General features: G+C 45.6%; 1 protein-coding gene across 1 annotated transcript; it reads right to left on the bottom strand.

Moving 5' to 3' along the window:
- Window positions 1-18170: 18170 nt before the first annotated feature.
- On the bottom strand, window positions 18171-19300 carry LOC127301820 (uncharacterized). The gene has a single exon (XM_051332096.2). It carries the CDS (start codon window positions 19176-19178, stop codon window positions 18471-18473), a length of 708 nt encoding a protein of 235 aa, XP_051188056.1. The 5' UTR covers window positions 19179-19300; the 3' UTR covers window positions 18171-18470.
- Between the last annotated feature and the right edge of the window lie 1252 nt (window positions 19301-20552).

Below are 20552 nucleotides of genomic sequence, written 5' to 3'. Positions count from 1 at the left end.
AGATATTTTCATTAGCTTTCCAACAATATAAAGTTCATTAAATTTGGTTAAGCCAATTTGAAACTATTGAATTTCAAAGTTTGGGTAGTATTGAAATTCATTTGGAAATGTTTAAATAGAATTTGAATTAAACCGGCCGGCGGGAAAACTAACTGGGCCTAAAGATTTAAAATGGCCCAAGGCCAGCCCGCCACGCGTCTGTGCCTGCGTGGGCTGCCTGACCAGGGGGTCCCGCATGTCAGCGAGTCTTAAAACCCGAAGCGGTATGGATGAATAAGATGCGTTGGATTAGATGGCAGATCGATGGTCGTGGTTCATCGTCGTCTCCGACGAGAACCCGACGTGCTGGCGGCGAACCTAGGGGGTCGGAGGGCTTACGGCGGCTCCAGCAAGGGTTGGCAATGTGCTCGAGGTAGATGTGGACGACGGCGAAGCGGCTGGTAGCAGTGGCGGAGCTCGAGGTGGCCTGGATCACCGGCGATTGCTGCAGGGCTTCCGCGGCTCCGAGCTTGCGATTGGCCTTGCTCCGGCGACGATCGAGGTGGCTAACGGTGCGAGGCGAAGTGGTGAAGGGTGGGGAGTGAGGTGGTGTGCTCAGTTGCTTCCAGGGAACTCTCTATTTATAGGATTGAGCAAGGGTTGCGGGGCAGGGTGGTGGTCGACATGCTCGCGGCGTCTCCGGCGAGCTAGCGAGCTAGGGAAGGGTGCAGCAGTGTTCTACGGTTCCTGGCGAAGCGAACGGTGGCGACAGCGGGGTCGGGCGGTGGCTACGTTGGTCGCTTCGCTTCCACGACTGCCGCGGCGTTCACGGGATGTGGTCGTCGTCTCCGGCGGCGGCGGTCATGGGTTGGTGCTGGGCGCGTGTCTGGCGGCGTCGCGGTGGCAAGCAGGCGCTCAACTCATTTACAGGGGGTCCAGGGAGGGCTCGAGGTGGTCGCGCGGCGCGTGGCCAGTGACGTCTGCGAGCGTGCACACGCGCGACGTCATCGGCATGGCGTCGCCGTGCTGGGCGCGGGCGTTCCGGCCAGTGTCGAGCTTCTCCTCGACCGTGGCGATGCTAGGCGGTGCTAGGGCAGCGAGGTGGGGCTCTGGGGCATGGTGGCCGTGGCTGGAGAAGAAAGGAGAGGGGTGGAGCTCGACGTGTGGCATGTGGCCGGCATGGCCATGCCATAGCTTGCTTCTCCTCTCTCCTTAGGGTTCCTATGTGCCATTAAGGTTGAGAGGGGGCAGGGGGACCATTTAGAATAGGTTGGGATAGATTAGGGTTGAGGTAGATCACTATTTCAAATAGTGTCAAATAGTGCCATAGATGCTATTTTTGATTTTTGTCCAAATTTGGTTTAATTCAAATGGTTGACCAATTTGAATTGTGTGTGTTTAGTTGAGTTCTAAATGACCAGAGATGATGAGAGGTGGTGGTGGAATTGTTGAATTCAAAGTTTTGCAAAATTTGATAAGTGGGAGATTGTTACATATGTTAAAAAGTTGAAACTTTGGATGAGCATAGCTAATGATCAAGAAAGAATTTGGCATGGTGATCTTTACAAAAAGTGTTCACCTTGATATTGACTTTGATGTGGTGCAAAGAGTTAGCAAAGTTTGGTTTGAGAAAATTGAATGGCAATGGCTCAAAGTAGTGATCAGACTATAATTTGCAGTTTTGACCATTATCATATGTGAGCAAGATTTGTGTTTGAATTTCATTTGAATTGTGATTCTTTGATTCCAAAAGTGGTAATAAGTGTTTAGTAACATTATTCAACTAATGGTGAGGACCAAAATGGTCTAGGGTCAAAATTTATAAAAATGCCATAGAGCATATGTGAGGGTTTTTAGGGTTTTTCATTTATTGGATTTTCTTCCTCTTTTTGATTTATTTAGTTTGTGATCTTCTCATGATCACTTTAGGGTTTTAGAGTATAGCACATACAAGTAATAACAATCATCCATGCATATCACTCAAATGCACAAGTCCTATGCATGGCACTATATGCATTTTAAAAAGTTTTTGTTGGTTTGAAATTTTGCTCTCTGGAATTCTTCTAACTTTCTTTTATTGAAATTTGGGATGTTACACACACGTGGGACAAGGAGTCTCCGGAGATCACATAAGTAAAATCCACTTGAATAGCAAAACGACATCTAGATTACAAAGTTCATCATATGGATCTCAATCATGTAAGGCAGCTCATGAGATCATTGTATTGAAGTACATGGGAGAGAGAGATGAACCACATAGCTACCGGTAGAGCCCTCAGCCTCGGGGGAGAACTACTCCCTCCTCATCATGGGAGACATCAACGGCTATGAAGATGGCGGTGATGTCGATGGAGATGACTCCGGGGGCAATTCCCCGTCCCGGTGGCGTGCCGGAACAGAGACTTCTGTCCCCCGAAACGGAGTTTCGCGATGGCGGCGGCGTCCCTGGAGTCTTTTTGGAGTTTCGTCAATTGGTATCGAGTTTTTAGGTCACGAGGGACTTTATAGGCGAAGAGGCGGCGCGAGGGGGTGCCTAGGGGGCCCACCCCATAGGGCGGCGCGCCCCCCCTCTTGGCCGCGCGAGCCTATGGTGTGGGGGCCCTGGGCCTCCACTCCGTCTCCTCTTCGGTGTTCTGGTCCGTCTCGGTGAAATAAGATGTTTGGCTTTCATTTCGTCGAATTCCGAGAATATTGCCCGAACAGCCTTTCTGGAACCAAAAACAGCAGAAAACAGGAACTGGCACTTCGACATCTTGTTAATAGGTTAGTTCCGGAAAATGCATAAAATCATTATAAAGTGTGAGCAAAACATGTAGGTATTGTCATAAAACTAGCATGGAACATCAGAAATTATAGATACGTTGGAGACGTATCACCTACTTCTTTCCATCTTAGAAGCAAACACTTGTGTCAACTGTGTGCATTGATTCCTACATACTTGCTTATTTGTATTCATCATATTACTTTGTGTTGACAATTATCCATGAGATATATATGTTGAAGTTGAAAGCAACTATTGAAACTTATATCTTCCTTTATGTTGCTTCAAAAATTTCAATTAAGAATTTATTGCTTTATGAGTTAACTCTTATGCAAGACTTATTGATGCTTGTCTTAAAAGTACTATTCATGAAAAGTCTTTGCTATATGATTCAGTTGTTTAGTCATTGTCTTTACCATTGCTTTGAATCACTTCATTCATCTCATATGCTTTACAATATTATTGATAAAGATTATGATAGTAGCATGTCACTTCAGAAATTATCCTTGTTATCGTTTACCTACTCGAGGGCGAGTAGGAACTAAGCTTGGGGATGCTTGATACGTCTAAAATATATCTATAATTTCTTATGTTCCATGCTAGTTTTATGAAAATACTCACATGTTTTATATACACTTTATATCATTATTATGCATTTTCCGGCACTAACCTATTAACAAGATGCCGAAGCGCCAGTTCCTGTTTTCTGCTGTTTTTGGTTTCAGAAATCCTACACAAGAAATATTCTCGGAATTGGACGAAACAAAAGCCCAGGGTCTTATTTTCCACGGAGCCTTCCAGAAGCCCGAAGAGGAGACGAAGAGGGGCGTCGAGGCGGCCACACCCTAGGGGGGCGCGGCCCCACCCCTGGCCACGCCGCCCTATGGGGTGGGCCCCTCGAGCGTCCCCCGACTCTGCCCCTTCGCCTATTTATTCTCTCCGTCATGAAAACCCTATTACCGAGAGCCACAATACGAGAAAAGTTCCAGAGACGCCGCCGCCAATCCCATCTTGGGGGATTCAGGAGATCGCCTCCGGCACCCTGCCAGAGAGGGGAATCATCACCCGGAGGACTCTACATCACCATGATCGCCTCCAGACTAATGCGTGAGTAGTTCATCCTTGGACTATGGGTCCATAGCAGTAGCTAGATGGTTGTCTTCTCCTCTTGTGCTATCATGTTTTGATCTTGTGAGCTGCCTATCATGATCAAGATCATCTATTTGTAATGCTACATGTTGTGTTTGTTGGGATCCGATGAATATGGAATACTATGTCAAGTTGATTATCGATCTATCATATATGTGTTGTTTACGATCTTGCATGCTCCCCGTTGCTAGTAGAGGCTCTGGCCAAGTTGATACTTGTGACTCCAAGAGGGAGTATTTATGCTCGATAGTGGGTTCATGCCTCCATTGAATCTGGGACAGTGACAGAAATTTCTAAGGTTATGGATGTGCTGTTGCCACTAGGGATAAAACAACAATGCTTTATCTAAGGATATTTGTATTGTTTACATTACGCACTGTACTTAATGCAATTGTCTGTTGTTTGCAACTTAATACTGGAAGGGGTGCGGATGCTAACCCGAAGGTGGACTTTTTAGGCATAGATGCATGCTGGATAGCGGCCTATGTGCTCATGATGCCCTAAGTAAATCTCATATTAGTCCTCATGATATGTATGTGCATTGGTATGCCCTCTCTATTTGTCAATTGCCCAACTGTAATTTGTTCACCCAACATGCTATTTATCTTATTGGAGAGACACCACTAGTGAACTGTGGACCCCGGTCCATTCTTTTACATCTGAAATACAATCTACCGCAATCATTGTTCTCTGCTGTTATTTGCAAACAAACATCATTCTCCATACCATACGTTTAATCCTTTGTTTACAGCAAGCCGGTGAGATTGACAACCTCACTGTTAAGTTGGGGCAAAGTATTTTGATTGTATTATGCAGGTTCCACGTTGGCGCCGGAATCCCTGGTGTTGCGCCGCACTACACTCCTTCACCAACAACCTTCACGTGGCCTTCATCTCCTACTGGTTCGATAACCTTGGTTTCTTACTGAGGGAAAACTTGCTGCTGTACGCATCACACCTTCCTCTTGGGGTTCCCAACGGACGTGTGCTTCACGCGTTATCACCCACCTATGTGTCATGATACTAGAGCTTGCCCAAGCCTATAAAAGGAGTCACACCCTTCATTCATTTGATCATCTAGTACCATGCTACAAGGAAACCAAAACCTTGAGACCTTCCATACATTAGATAGGATCAAGATGAAGAAGCTAGGAGGTGGAGGCATACCACAAGATTGAGTTTTATCAGATTTCCTGAAGATCAAGCTACAGAAGATAGCAAGGTAGAATTCATAGGTAGACCATATATTTACAAGACCATATCATCATATTTTGAGTAGAACCCTAGGATGTGTCGAAGTATTGAGAAGTGAGATAAGTTATAATACTAACCATAGCCATGTCCATACAAGAATACTAGAGAAGTACTAATCCTAGTTGTTCAACTCAATATTTGATCTTGGAGGTGAGAACCCTATTCCAATAGCAATACCTTAGGAAACCAATTCCATAATGATCACAACTTAGTATTGATCATAAACCCTAAGAATCTAGGATGAGTGTGATGAGAGGAATAATAAAGAGAGATTAGTGAGGAACAAGTTGATCATGTCTAATGCATGACCATGCTTTGTAGATATAGAATATAAGTTAAACTCTTATATGATAAGAAGATATCATCCATCACATTCAATCATAGGGAGACTACCAGTAAGGAACCCTAAACTAGTTTCAATATCTTGAGTAGAGAAATAATTTCATGATGCTACAACCTGGCATAACTAAGCATCTATATAAACCCTAGATCACTCATCCCTAGAATTAAAGACAAACCTATGAATGAAGTGACCAAATGAAATAGAGTCTTATAATTTAGACCACCATCTTAGAAAAATAACATGAACCATGATGATCATATGATCTAATTTAATTATTTTAAGCTAAGGTTCAAGAAAAAAAAATTAGTGACTTAAGAATGAACCTAACCCTTTTCTAAATGCCTAGAAAAAATGAGCACATAAAAACATGCCATTCTTAAATTCCAGTAAGAAACATTTGCTTTGTAAATTATTACAATGAGCTACAAACTAAAATATTAGATATAACTAGGTAATTACTTCAACCTGAACCAAATTATTTGAAGATTTGAATTTGATAAATGGAAACTAATTCATATTATGAAACCGATTTAAAGATTTGAATAAGGCTCACCCTAATAATAATATAACCCAATTTTTATGTTTTTGAAAACCAGAATAGTAACTAGTGGGCAGCTCTAAGATATTTAAGCAGAATTTAACTATTTCAAAACCTGCAAAACTTAGAACAATTTAAAATCTCAATTTAAATGAAATACAAAACAGAAAATAGAAATAGAAATAGAAAAAGGAGGAGACTTACCTGTCAGGATGAGCCCAGCACCGCAGCAGCCCACACAAGCCCACAATGCCAACCAACAAAGCCAGAAGCAGCCCAGCCTAAGTCCACTTACCGTTTCGTTTTAAGAGAGAAGAAAAACGTCTTCTTCTTCTGTCTGGTCGACAACGCGAAGAGGCTCGCCAGCCACGTCCCGCAACGGCGATAAGGACGACCCGGACGTCGTTAGACACCCCAGAACCACGCCCAATCCTTCCCACGTACGTCCTATCCAAAACGTGTCATGATTCATGCCCAACAGCAGCTCTTCGTCGCCATCGAATCCCGGCCACTGCCGTCGGCGAGCCGACGAATTATACCTCGTCGTGCTCTATATATACGTCCGAAGATCCGGCAGGAAACCCTAGTTCTTCTCCATCTCTCCACTCCCTCTCTAACTCACCCAAACTCTTGCCATCATCAAGAACCTATCGCCGGAGTCGAGCAAGAACACGGCGGTAGGGGCCACCCCAGCCTCCAGCGTGTGGTCGAGGAGAAGCGCCTCGGTGCCTAGGTCATATGGGAGGAAGCAAGCATCAAGGGGAGCTCAAAGATGGACGAATTTGATCATTCCCTTCCTCAGTACCTTGTCGGTAATGGTGAAATCGAGCTCGTCTCCATCGCCAATCGACGTCGCCGACCACACCATCGTTCTCAGGGTAAGTTTGCGCGTCTGTAGAGCCTACTCTCGCATCCTATCGACCTCTGTAGTTCCGCTTAGCCACTTCGCCGAAGAGCACCACCGCAGGTCATGGTTTCTGATGAAGTTCTGGCAAGCAATAGTTCATTCTGTCACCACCATAGTGTTCCCCATCTTCTCCTCGTTCGATTGCCACCAACGGGAAGTCCGGGGGTGCCCTGTAGCGGCGGCGCCATCTTCATCTGACCGCCGGCATAAAGCAGCCGGTGGGGATGACGTGGTTGTGGGCTCCCCGAACCTGTTTGACTTGGTTGTTTTCTCGTGGCAGCTGACCTGGACCAGACCCCACTCGTCAGTAGCAGTGGCTAGGTCCAGAACGGTACATTTAGTATTTAGACTTAAATTCAAATTCCAGAAAATTGCTGAAACTTTGCCAACGTATACAAAATTCATTTCAACTCAGAAAAATGCAAATCATATATGGAAATGCTCACAAAAATAAACTCTATTCAATAAAAATATAATATGAAAATGTGTGCCAAAATAAAAATTCAATTATTTAACCTTTGTTAATTATGCCTTTTCTTTTATCCAATTTTTTTTTTGAATTCAATAATTAATTAAGATTCAAAAAGTGAATAATAGAAATTAGGTAAGTAAAGAAAATATTAAGATTTATTTTATTTATCATATTTCATTAACTTAAACATTGGTGTAATTTATAAACTCTAAATTGCAAATTACCATTTACCATTTTCTTTAAATAATAATAAAGAAAGAAAATGTTAAAAACCAATATTATTTTTGGTAGTCAAAAGTTATTTATTTACTTAAACCTATTTAGTCAACAAGTTATCATTTTAAAATAAAATAACAATCATAAAATCCTAATTCTTGAAAGTAAACCCTAACCAGTATTATCTTAATTATTAAATCTTTTAAATTAATAAAATATTAAATACATTATTAATTTTATTTCAAAGTAGTTAATAACCTCAACTCCATTACCAATTATTATTTTAAGAATGATATCACAATTTAGAAAATCTAGTTCTAATATAAGTAAGAACCTTGATCTCATTATTTTATGTGATCATCCTAAATTGTTTTAAACTCTAAAACCCTAATTATTTATCACATGTGATCATATGAACCTAACTTGAGTCAGAAATCTAGAATAATCAAATAAAAACATGTTCATATTTCATGGAGTTATTGCCCACTCAAATGTAAATGAAATTATCATTACATGCTTTCATTTTTTACTAATACCTAATATGACAAACTAGTACCACCTAAGTGTAAACCATAACTTGTTACTCTTATGTTAGCACTATTGATCACCATTCCTAAATACCACATCATTGGGATCAAACCTTAAGTAGCAAACTTTATGTAGTAATTCATTTTAGATACTAATGCTCCACTAAACAATGTAGCTACTAGATTATTATAAAACCCTCTTGTTTTAGATCCATCTTATACATATCCAAAGAAATAAATTAGGGATCCAATAGTAAACACTAGAAGCACATAGCTCTTATTTATAGTAGTTCTTGTTCTTTATTAAACATGTTCTTCAAAAGTTATTCTTTTAAAGTAAATAACAAGCAAACCATATAAGAAAATAGTTCCTACTTGATATACTTATTATTTCTTATGTAACTTGTTCTTCAAAAGTTATTCTTTTGAAGTACAACATAAGAATCATCAACTATGCACTGTAGAACTTAAAACTAACGCAATCACTATTCCTTTGTGTGTCTGAATATCACTTGTTTATGATACTGAGATAACCAAACCGTAATAAGAACCTTGTTTGAGAACCATCCTAAAGGTACAACACACCCTAAAAAAATCTTTACGACTCACCCGATCCTAAATCATCGGGGTTAGATTACGCTCGAGGCGATTGCATCTCATACTATGCATTATATCATCTTTGCCAATTCTTTAAACATTGTCCTTACCGGACAATGATGGTATTTCAGAATTTGGAGTTATCACGTAACGAAGCTTTTGCCTGCATAATCTTGCAGTCAAGAAAGGCAAGTTCATCGCTTGCTCATGTCATTTGATTATTTTTATCAAACTATATACAAAGTATTATACTTATCACTCTTGCATTGAAAAGCAAAATATTATTTTACAATTATGAATATGGCTATGTGGTGGGCAATGGAACCATGGTATGTGTTGATGGTGGAGGTTCCATTGCAAGGGTACTACTCATCTAGGATTAATCACCAATGTCGTCTAGTGATTCTAGCGCCATACATATCGGGTTAACCATAAGATCTAGAGTGGCTCTGGGGAAGTCAGATGTATCTTTTTCCTCTCGCATATCAACGGATCAGTAATAAAGGTTGCCTGTATCTAATTGGTAAAGGTGAGGATATTAGTCTGTAACAGTCTACCAATAGATATAGGAGATGGCAGACTTGTTAAAGGACTATGATGGATTGTAAGGGTTGTCCGGGTTAGTCTATCTATAGTGTATAAGACATGGCATGTAAATTGTTCGTAACAATCTACCTTAATGGTAAAGGTGAGAACAAATGCTTCGGTCAGTCTACCTATAGATAAAGAACATGATAGACTTACAAAAGGGTGGGTATGTGAGGTCGCGGGAAAGGCAGCGATTGGCTTGGTTCTTATATTGGGCCTCACACCAAGGAAGTGTGGACGGGTTGCGCGTTCGGTTGGCAATAAGGATAAGCTCTTTTATGGGAAAAGTAACGCACATCTGCAGAGTGTATCAAATTGTGGCTGTCACTCCCTGTTCCGGGAAGGGAACTGCGAATGCGGCAGGAAAAGAACTTCGTGAAGTTCTAGTCAACCTGTGAAGACTGGGGGCAGAGTTTTCAGAATAAAATCAACCTTTTAAAGAAATGGTTACGTAAACTTGCATTCACCTATGACTTTCTAGTCTATGGATGTAGCTAGTGCATGATACACATATTTCCTATAATGAACTTGCTGAGTATGCTCGTACTCTTTCCCTCCCTCTTGAACCCTCTTCTTAGATCTAAAGTCACCGAAGGAGAAACTACCGTGGAACTCGAAGACCAAAGAGTCGAATACAACAAGATGGAGAATCCAATCAATGAAGTCAATGGAGTCAACTTCTGCATCAGCTAGAGTGGAAACCTAGACCAATAATAGATGGGAACCATTTCACTAATCCTAACACCTAAGTAGGTAGAGTTCTATAGCAAGCCAAGTAGCTCTAGAGTTAGCAATAAGTTACACTACGAGTCGTTCTTTTGGAGCTTTATTTGAAGTTTTACCTCACTGTAAAGTAGGAGGCTATATTGATCTTCTGTAAACAGTTCGTGTATCCTTCTATAGACATGCCTTGGACTCGCATATGTTTCTGTTGTACCACTCTAAGGGATGTAATACGAGTGGTACGATGTTTCACTTGTGTTATGTCAACAACTTACGTACTACACCATGCAGTGATATGCTGGGTCACCGCAATATCTACTATAGATAATGAGCAAAGAACTTAATAAAAATATTGATGACATCGATGGTAGAGTTGAATACTTTCTTCAAGTAATTAATAAAATAGCAGCAAGCTGACATTGAAGAATTATTTGCCCCCTTTACTTGTTTTACTAATGCGTGCAGTTCAAATGGTGAAAAGGATTAAGACATCTACTACACGCCTAGGAGAACTAGGTGCCCATGCGGAGTTGTTTGATCCCACTTAGCTTAATTCTAAACTTGGGGAGATCTATAAAACGTTGTAATTTATCTTACAGTTTTTAGCATGTTTAAGATTTTGCACACATTTAATTTACCTTTAAAGTTTTCATTATAAGTTATAACTTTATCTCCCTTGGAGGATGGAAAGAATTATATCCTATGAATTTTGAGTCTTTATTATATTTGAAGTTTTTCAACTGGTGATTATTTTATTAGATGTATGGATTAGGAATGGGTTATATTCTACTTGTAGATAACAGCAATATTAGAATTTCCCACACTTTTTTTAATGATGAGATATGAGAAAGATCTTTGATAGTGTGCACATCATTAGTTTGATTCACAAAATACCAATTAAAAGAAAGAAAAGAAACAAGAGCTTTGAGCGAAAGCAAAGTAAAATACTCCAGGCCAGAAGTTCCGGCGCCCAGGCGGCTGGAAGTTCCGCCCCAAGGTGGCAAAGGATTTCAAAGGCAAAAAGGCCAGGCCAGAAAGTTTGGGGTCGGATGTAGTTTTCATCCACCCCCTATACTGTGTGTGTGCCAAGTCGACCTTCTTGGCCGAAAGTTACCCCGTATGTGAATTACATCCGGCCCATCTCAAATAAGATCTGAGATTCACGAAGACTTTCTCTCTTCTCCATTGTTGTTGAGCTCAAATCGAGTGGATCTTCCTCCCTAGCCAACCAAATCCCTCACAACTTGGGGAATCGAAGGAGGGGGCTAGATCTACCTATCTGCCCAACAAATTTGATGTTCCCCATACCTTTCCTTGGTGGACATGGAAATCTTAGATCTCTTATGTTGGGTTCCTTGTTGTTGCAAAGTATCTCGTCCTAGATCTTGTTGTGACTAGTTCGTGATGTTGTTGGGAGCCTCCATTCTTTGTGGACTTTTCCTCAACCTTTTGTGAAGGAATCGCCGCCTTGATCGACCTTGATTGTGGAGAACTGAATACTCCTTTGTGGGGTGTTCACGAGGAATAAGGTGACACCTTTGTGGCGATTGACACCTTCGTGATCCACACCTCCTCAACCTCTTCAACGTAGACGTACCTCCTTTGGTGGAGGGAACTATGGTAAACACATTGTGTGTCGTCTCCGCTACTGTTCCCTAGTTGTTTTGCTTCTTTTACACTTGCTCTTTACTTGTTCCACTTGCTTGTGCGCATTGCATCATTGTAGGAATACTTTACATTCAAAATAAATCACGAGATTTACATTCCGCTTCCGTGTAAAAATTGAAAAAGGCTAAAACTTGCATAGCGCCTATTCACCTCCCCCCCCCCCCCCCCCCCCTCTAGTCGCGCCTCAATACCCATTCACTAGTCCACAATCTTCTTTTTGCCAACGAAGCGGACCAACAAATTTAGGTGGAAACACTTGGAGAGAATTTGCCAAAAAAAAGGCTTTGGGCTTGAGCGAGGCTCTGGGCTGGCTGTATCTTTACGAAGCAAATCATCCAAGGTTCCATGTGATCTACAACGACCGAAGTAAATAAGAAGGTCGTTGATACTATCTATGATAGATATAACAAATTTTGTAACTTGCTAGTGTTATTGTTGATACTATGTGCTAACAGATTTTGCTAGTTATTGTTGGCGACGTCTCAATTTTGGTACTATAATAAATAATATAGATGTTAATACTGCAATTAAATTCAATAATAACATAAAAAATGTTTTTTGGAAAAAACGTTAGTGGCGTGTTATCCGAGTGTTATGCCACCAGTGTATACACTACCGGTGGCGTGGCAGGTGTCATGCTGCCGATAATTCATTTTACAGGCGGCATGGTAGATGGCCCGCCAACACTAACACATACCGGCGACAATATACCGAAGATTTGTACACTCCACTAAAGCTGTTTTTTTTGGCACGCGGCCAATAGGCTATTCCTTAGTGTTTCTGTCAAATGTAGTCCTTATCCCTTTGAGGGTCTAGAGATGAGCACACCACTAATTCGCCACTCAAGTAATGGCTGTTTATTTTTAAAGATTGACATGCCATGGATTCTTTGGAGGGGAGAGGAATTTTATCAAAATTCAACGAGAATAATTTCTGAAAAAGATTCAAAAAAACTTATGTATATCTCTCTAGATCCGTAAATTTTATTGCGTCAGTTGAAAAAGCTCAGTCGTAAGAGCCCAAAATTTAGTTAAGTGGCTCTAATTCTGTTATTCTCAATCCCATCCCCCATTCTCTTAGTTTTGTCCCAAGAAAATTCCACTACGGCGGCGACATGCCTCAACATTTTGATTCTAGTGACTCGGTGTTTACTAGGTCTCCCCCTATGTGTGCTTCCTGTGTGTGTGTGTGGGGGGGGGGGGGGGGGGGGGGCGGCTTGACACCACGACCAAGCACAAAATGGCGGGGCCGAAGATGAAATCTCACCGAAGTGGTTACTTATGTAGAGTTGCACCTCGCTAGCTGGCAAACTAAATAGCCATTTCGTCCATCTAATAAAAATATTTCAAAAGAAAAATAGCGAACGCTTTTTAAACTTGCGGATGTGTTTCATTCCAAAATTTGAAATCTTATCTCATAATTGCGAGATTTTGGAAATTTTTAGTGACTGTCGATTATCTTTCTGCAATTGCTAGGCCAAACCATCGATCTTGTTTATGCATTGATCATTGATATCACATAGTATCCAGAAGAGATTGCTAGGAATCACAATACACGTCATAGCATAGAGAAGACAACAACACACAGTGGCACAAAGTCGCTTTGTACTTAGTGGTCATATTTCATTGGTTCATGTATTATTTCATTGGTTCGAAGAAGAGATGTATATACCTTCCAAGAATCCTAGCTAGTCCATTTCCACGGGTGGTTAAGGTGCATGCATCCTGCCTGCCCAACAATGCTCTTTCTCAATCGGGGGCAGCATCCACCAGCCTTCCTCCCGCTCCCAAACATTTCATTCGCGGTTTGGTGCGCGGGCCCAAATCAGGACCAGACCCCACAAATCCGATCACGAATTCAGCTTAAAGCAAGGCAATATTTGGATGATGAGAAAAGCACTGGTGAGCTTATATACAATGCCTCACATGTTAATTATCGTCCAAACCACACGTATCCCGAACCTGCAGACAGCCATGGATCGCAAGCACTTCACGGACGGGACCGATGCGACGCCCTCTTGTTCCCCTCAATGGCACGTTCCTTTCTACGTGAACCTTCAACGACTCGTATATCACACCAACATACACTCTGCTGATAGAGAAGAAATGGGCTCGGACGGAGACGTACGGACAGACAGGGGGACAAAGAAACGGGATGGACAAGGGCAGATGATCGTACACGAGTCGCCGCCTGATTTGTCCTGCAGAGTATCTCAAAACAACGGCGACTATACTAGAATTCTAGAGAAAGTGCTTGAAAAACTGAGTTAAATATATAGAAAAAGAGCGTCGCAAGATCGTTATCGATCGAGCATTGGAAGCAAGGAAGGGAGCGAAGACCGGAGAGATTCGACGAGATCAGGTTGGTTGAGACTTTGAGATCGAGGGGAGGAGATACGGCGGCCGGCGTGGCGTTGGTGGTGCGTGACGCTCCTAAATTTTTTCCTATGATGATCGATCCAGCGGCACCTGCCTCCGGTTCGCCCAGGGGGGACGCACCCGAGTCGTCCAAGATCGCGCGCAGATCCTGGCCCCGCCGGCGGGGCCGCGGCTCCTCGCCGGTCGACGCGTGTCCGCGCCGACGGCGACAGGCCGGGCCGGACTTTCGCGGCGACGGCGACATGGCGAGCATCCGGCGACCGCGGCGTCGATTCCTTCCGACGTGGCGGCGATCCGGCGACGGCTGTGTGAAATGTTACCGGCTGAACTGAGCTCGATCGATCGCATCTGGCTCTGTTCTTCTAGCTTCCTGGTCAGCTGAGAGCGGCCGCTACGGAGCTGTTGCTGAAATGCCGTCGTCGCCGACAGGAACTACCGATGCTAGCTAGGTTTGGAAACGTTCAAAACCGCGTCTAAACTTTTCTTTTTCACGGCGTCCTTGTGGGTCACAGAGGAGCACAACTTCACTATCGGCTAGCTAACTGCCACGTGGCGATCGAAAAGACGTGGATTTATTCTAGCTTCGTAGCATCTCTTTTGGCTAATCAGTGAGCTAGTGAAGTGGAGTGCTACTTTGTCCATCTTTCAGCGTACGTGATCTAATCATCTAAATCTGATTTATATTTGGACCTTTTCTCCCTCGCCACCTTGTACTTATCTTGTTAACCATTGTTCATGTTTTCACCACGGTCAGTTAACCGGCGGGCATTTACCGTGAGCGCTTTCGGTTTACCCCTGCATGTGCATGCCAGCATAGGGTTTGATTGGTGGACAGACCGACACTATATGCCATGAAAATGACATGAAAGGTGACTAGGTTCCGATGCGCTAGACAGCGGATTGGTCGCGGAGATTACAGGTCCGGTGGTCCATCGATCGAACAATGTTTACTATTGTCTGAACGCACAAATATCCTTAATTTGGGGGCCTTTTTTCTATTTATACTGTTTGATCCGTTGGATTAGAATTAATCTATAGGATTGTATAGAAGACAGCATTGAACTATGTTTTAGAGTAAAATTTCCATCAGCTAAAACCTCACGTTGCAATTTCTTTCATGTAAGTCAAACGCTGCTTGAAGAAATATTATGATGTAGGTTCTAAATCGGACTAGTTTGCTGAAAACGACATGAAAGGTGACTAGGTTCCGACGCGGTAGATAGCGGATTTATGGCGGAGATTACAGGTCCGGTGGTCCATCGAACAAGGTTTACTGTTGGCTGAACCCACAAATCTACATGCATGCATGGAATACACAGTTCGATGGGGTCATCTCTGACGTCGTTGATGGACGAGATGAGATCTTCTCCGTGGCAACTTACATAATTACATTGCAGTAGTAGCTTGGAGAGAGCGTAATTAGCTAAGCCTCAATCAAAAGCGTGATTACCATGGCCGAGCTGAAGCTTCCTTAGGTCCTTAGAGCATCTCCAGTCGCGTCCCCCAAACCGTCCCCCAAAGGGATTTGGGGCGCGCCGGACAGAAAATGCGTTCCAGCCGCGTCCCCCAAAGCCCTTTTTTGTCCGGCGCGCCCCCATACGGTGTCCGGCGCCCCGAGCCCGTCCCCGTCCCACAGGGGACGCTCCGGGGACGCCGGACACAACGAAAAGCGAGGCGGGGAGTGGCGGGGCCGACCCGTCAGCGGCACAATTAATTTAAACCTAACCGTCGCCTACCTCGCGACGGAAGTTATTGGCGCGCAGCGACGGTGCAGTTCCCGCAGAGGGCGCAGCGACGCGTCCCATCGCGCCTAGCTCTGCGTGCCGGCGTTAATGAGCGCCACCGCTCCTCCGCCTCCCTCCGGTCTATAAAAAGGGGCGCCTCTCATCGTCCCTCTTACACACAAACCCTAGCGCCTCTCTCCCAAACCCTAGCCGCCACCATCTCTCAACAAGACTCGACGCTATGTCTGGTAGAGGCGGAGGCCGACCTCGCGGCCGTGGTCGTGGTCGTGGTCGTGGCCGCGGCATAGCTGAACGCTCGCCGTCGCCTCCCACGCCGTCGTCTTCATCGTCGGAGATGGACGTGGAGCCGGACGTCCTGTTCGAGTTCGTCCACGTCCTCAAGGGCGACCCGCGCGGCATCCAGAGGCTGCCGGACTCCTTCGCCGAGTACGTCGGCGGCGTACGCCCGCGCACGATGCATCTGCGGGAGCATTCGTGCGGCTTCTGCCGGTGGATCGTCAAGGCGATCTACGACGCGCGCGGCAAGATGTACCTCAACATCGGCTGGGAGAAGTTCGCACGCCACCACAGCCTCGAAGCCGGCTTCATCCTCGTGTTCTCCTACTTCGGCAACAGGGACATGAGCGTCAAGGTCTTCGACGAGAGGCGCTGCCTCCGGGACTACCACGTCGACAGGGACTCCCACGACGACAGCACCGACGAGGAGGACGACTGAATGAGTGTTGTTTCTTCGCAGCGAATACGTGCACGGAGGTCTCTGTCTGTTCTTCCTCGGTAGAACCAACAAGGGCACCGTCACCACCTGGATTTTCCAGTTTAGGTGACTGGGTGTGCCCTCGAGCACTGGCGGACCTTAGTGGGGGCGAAATGGGCCATCGCCCCCCCAGCCCATGAAGAAACAGACTATTTTTTACATGTATTTGGCCTTTTTGTTCACTAAAATCAGTTTGGGCCTCTATTTTTCGCCCCCCCAGCCCATTTGCCCCTCCAGGAATTTGGCCCAAGGTCCGCCACTGCCCTCGAGTGTTCTTTCTTAGCAGCGAACACAGGAAACCTTCGATGCACGGCCTAGTTAGGTTTAGTTTCTTTGCAAAATTTTATATTTGTGTCAACGATGGTTCAAACTATGTATTAGTTTGTGGAAAACCACGTTCCCAATTATGTTTTCGTGTAAACCACGTTCCAAATTATGTATTAGTTTGTGGAAATTGAAATAAAAAAGCCAAAAAAATTATTTTAAATGTTTGGGGGCGGCGTTTGGGGGACGCGGCTGGGGAGCGACGTCCCCCAAACGGCCTTAACGAACAACGCGTCACGGCTTATTTCGATCCGTAGCAGTTTGGGGGACGGTTTGAGGGCATAGTGGAGATGCTCTTAAATAGTTAGGACTTAGGAGTGATAGTTTAGTGAGACCACAAACAAAGAACATCAATTATTGATCATCACAAAGACACGATCGATCGATCCCCCACAAGTTATACGATATCAACGACATATATCTTAATGCTCATATATTCCATGTTCGAACCATGTGACGGTTCCACCGGTCCATGCAATGCACGACGGACCACAAACAAGTTGCGCGGTAGAGCCAACAATACCGAACACTACCGAACGATAGATCGATCCATGGCCGGCTGGACCATCGATCCATGGAGTACTGGCTCGATCGACCGGCCATAACTCGGCAACGGTTTCGAAACAACAACAACAACTGCTAGATCGATCAGGGGACCCCGAACTGTTGGCTTGACCCCGTATTCATGGCCGGTGGACGATGGTACAGACACTGCCACATGCGGCAAGCACGCGACGGCTGCAGCGGCTGCCGCGCACACCTGACCTGCCGGCCGGCCGGGACGACATAGACGAATGTTGGCTCATCGTTTACCGTTGCGGCTCGCCGAAGTTAGCTCTCATGCTTCGGTTTCCGGTTGCTTCGTCGGCGAGTCACGTAGCCGTGCCGGCCGGGCTATGTACGGGCGTACGGCCGGTCGGCGTGTCCTCGTCGGCCGGCAGCTCTACGGAGCAGCGGCCGATCAAGTAGTTATTGCTCTACGGATCGGAGGTAGCCGACGGCGTGACGACATGGAAGAAGCAAAGGCACGGCCGGCCTCTGCTGACATGTTTTGAGCTCTTGCCATTGATGGACGGTCAACTTTCTAGAGTGGTCAGGTCGATCGGCGCTGCACCTCCGCCGTACGTACGTGGTACTCCTGGACGGCTGGACGAGCGAGCGAGTGGTGAAAGGACAGTGGTTCTTGCTCATGCATTCAGGTGCATGCATGCGGACGGAACTTAAGGATGATCACACTGTTGCAACATGCATGGCAAATTCTACTGCATTGATAATAAGGTAAACGAGTGTACAAGCATGCACGGGCTGCGAGTCCAAAATAAAGCTTGGAGAGCAAACCACGTAGTAGAGCTAGCTAGCATGCGGTAACAAGCACGACGATAAACGTAACTACAACAAGCTAGGTTTCTACATCTTTACACAGACGACAGAAGCACAGAGCTACAGAGATCATCCGGGGAACTTCAAAAGCGATCGAGGACGACGAGCTGGTGCGCGCGACAATTGATAACGAGACGATTATTGGTAGCTGAAGCGCCGCTGGGCGAGCTACCACGGCGCGTGCTGCATCGGGGCGGAGTGGTAGGCTCCGGCGCCGAACACGGCGGCGCGGTGGGCGGCGGTGGCGGCCGCGGCGAGCTCGAGCGACTGCACCTGAGACTTGAGGAACTTGACGTAGTGGATGGCCTCGTCCAGCATGGAGGCGGTGTCCATCTTGGTGCCGCCCGGGACGAGGCGCTGCAGGACGCGGATGCGCTCGCTGATGCGCTCCCGCCGCAGCCGCGCCGCCACGCTCTGCGGGTCCTTGGAGGTCCGGACGTTGCGACGCTTCGCAGGGCGCGGCGCCGCCTCCGAGTCGTCGACCTCCACCGGCTGCAGCGCCGCGATGTGGAAGATCATCTCCCGCATCGCGTCCGACGATGACGAGTACCCCTGCGGCGCGCCGCCGGTGGTGACGGCGCCAGGAGACATCACGTACTCCTGGTGCCCGCCAGCGCTGTTGCCGTACGCGGCGGGAGGGGAGTGCAGGTAATCCTGGTGGTAAAAGTAGCCGTTTGCCGCGTCGGCGGCAGCGCAGGTCGTCAACACGTGCGGCGGCGGCGAGAGGCTCTGGGAGGGAGTCTGCACGGGAGAGATCGGCGGGGAAGCGTCCGGCGTGAAGGACTGGTCGTTGAGCGCCTGCTCCAGCTGGAGCATCGTGTTCATCAGCGCCAGCTGCGCCTCCGGGCTGGAGCTCATCAGCAAGTCGAAGTCCATGAATGACCTAGGAATTCGGTCGATCGAGCTTCTGCAAAGGATTGGATTGGAGACTCTACGATCGAGCTTGAGGCTTGAGTTAAGAGCTAGCTAGTGGCTGTTTGAGGAAGGTATTTTTGGCTGTGCTGTTGTCAAACCGCAAGTGGAGACGCCTATTTATAGGAAGAAGCCGGGACGGTAGGACCGTTGCAATTTGGAGTGGACTGTGCTGCTTCCTCTGTAGCATCAGCTCACACTAGCGGCTACCACTTCTCTTTAATTATTAAATATTCTTTCTTTTAATTATTTTCTCTACGTCCTTTCTTTAGCCTCTCAGCTAGCTAGCTCCTTCCTGGAACCGAGATGTTCAGATAAACTTTCGCTTTCTTCGATTTTCCGTGAGAACGACGTCTGCACAAAATGTCTCAGAGAACGCGGATCAGCCCGCCGTAATCGCTAGCATTAAGAATGCCGACTACTGCTTTGGCCATCAAATTATAAACTCGAGTCCTCTGATTGGGCTAGTGCGAGGGTCGGTCAGTTCTCAGCTCGCCGTTGCCTGACACGTGGAAGATTACCTTCGCGATCGCCTTTTCCGGCGTTGCTGTCCACGTATCTGCGGTGGAGCACTGTGTAGCTGGCTTCGAAAACGAAAACATGCAGTCGGACTGACCGACGACGGTTATGTGCGATGAATCGCGAGCGTCTGTTGCAGAGCAAACTTGCGGTTACACCAGGACACGGCTTAGACTACTTACGGTGGAAGTAAGGGCCTGTTTGGTTCCTAGCCACACTTTGCCAAGCTAAAGTTTGGCAATTTGGCATGTGTTTGGTTCTTGCCACACTTTAGAGCTGCCACAATTCACTAATCATATGGCCCACTTGTCATAGAGTGATTTTTTTGCCAACTTTTGCCACACTTTGTGGCTTCCAAAATCCTAGCCACACTTTTGTGGCTGCCACACTTGCCAAAGTTAGGCTTGGCAAACTGTGGCTGGAAACCAAATAGGCCCTAAGTTCACACATTTCAAAATGTTTTCGTGACATATGGCATGGCAGTAAGTGATAAAACAAAGTGAGGTGGTCACCAGTGGCGGAGCCAGAACATTAACCCTACGTAGTCATTTTTTTTTTAAATAGGGAAATATCGTCCCAGCTTCTGCATCCAAGGGATACACACGATTTTTTTATTAGATTATTCACAACACCTTATAAGAGCAATACGAAAAATCAAACTCGAAGCCACCTCGCTAACCCTACAGAGGGATGAAGGGGGTGATAATTCACCAACTCACATCAACCAAAAACCAAATGCCTTCTCAGGCTGCCCAATAGCAGATGAGAAGCACATCCAGTCAAGCAGACTCTCAACATACACCAATGCACACGCCATAG

Source organism: Lolium perenne, chromosome 5 (genome assembly GCF_019359855.2).
Source record: "Lolium perenne isolate Kyuss_39 chromosome 5, Kyuss_2.0, whole genome shotgun sequence".
In the NCBI taxonomy this organism is placed as follows: domain Eukaryota; kingdom Viridiplantae; phylum Streptophyta; class Magnoliopsida; order Poales; family Poaceae; genus Lolium; species Lolium perenne.
The sequence above is the reverse complement of the archived record's forward strand: the minus strand, read 5'-3'. Positions and strand labels throughout refer to the sequence as shown.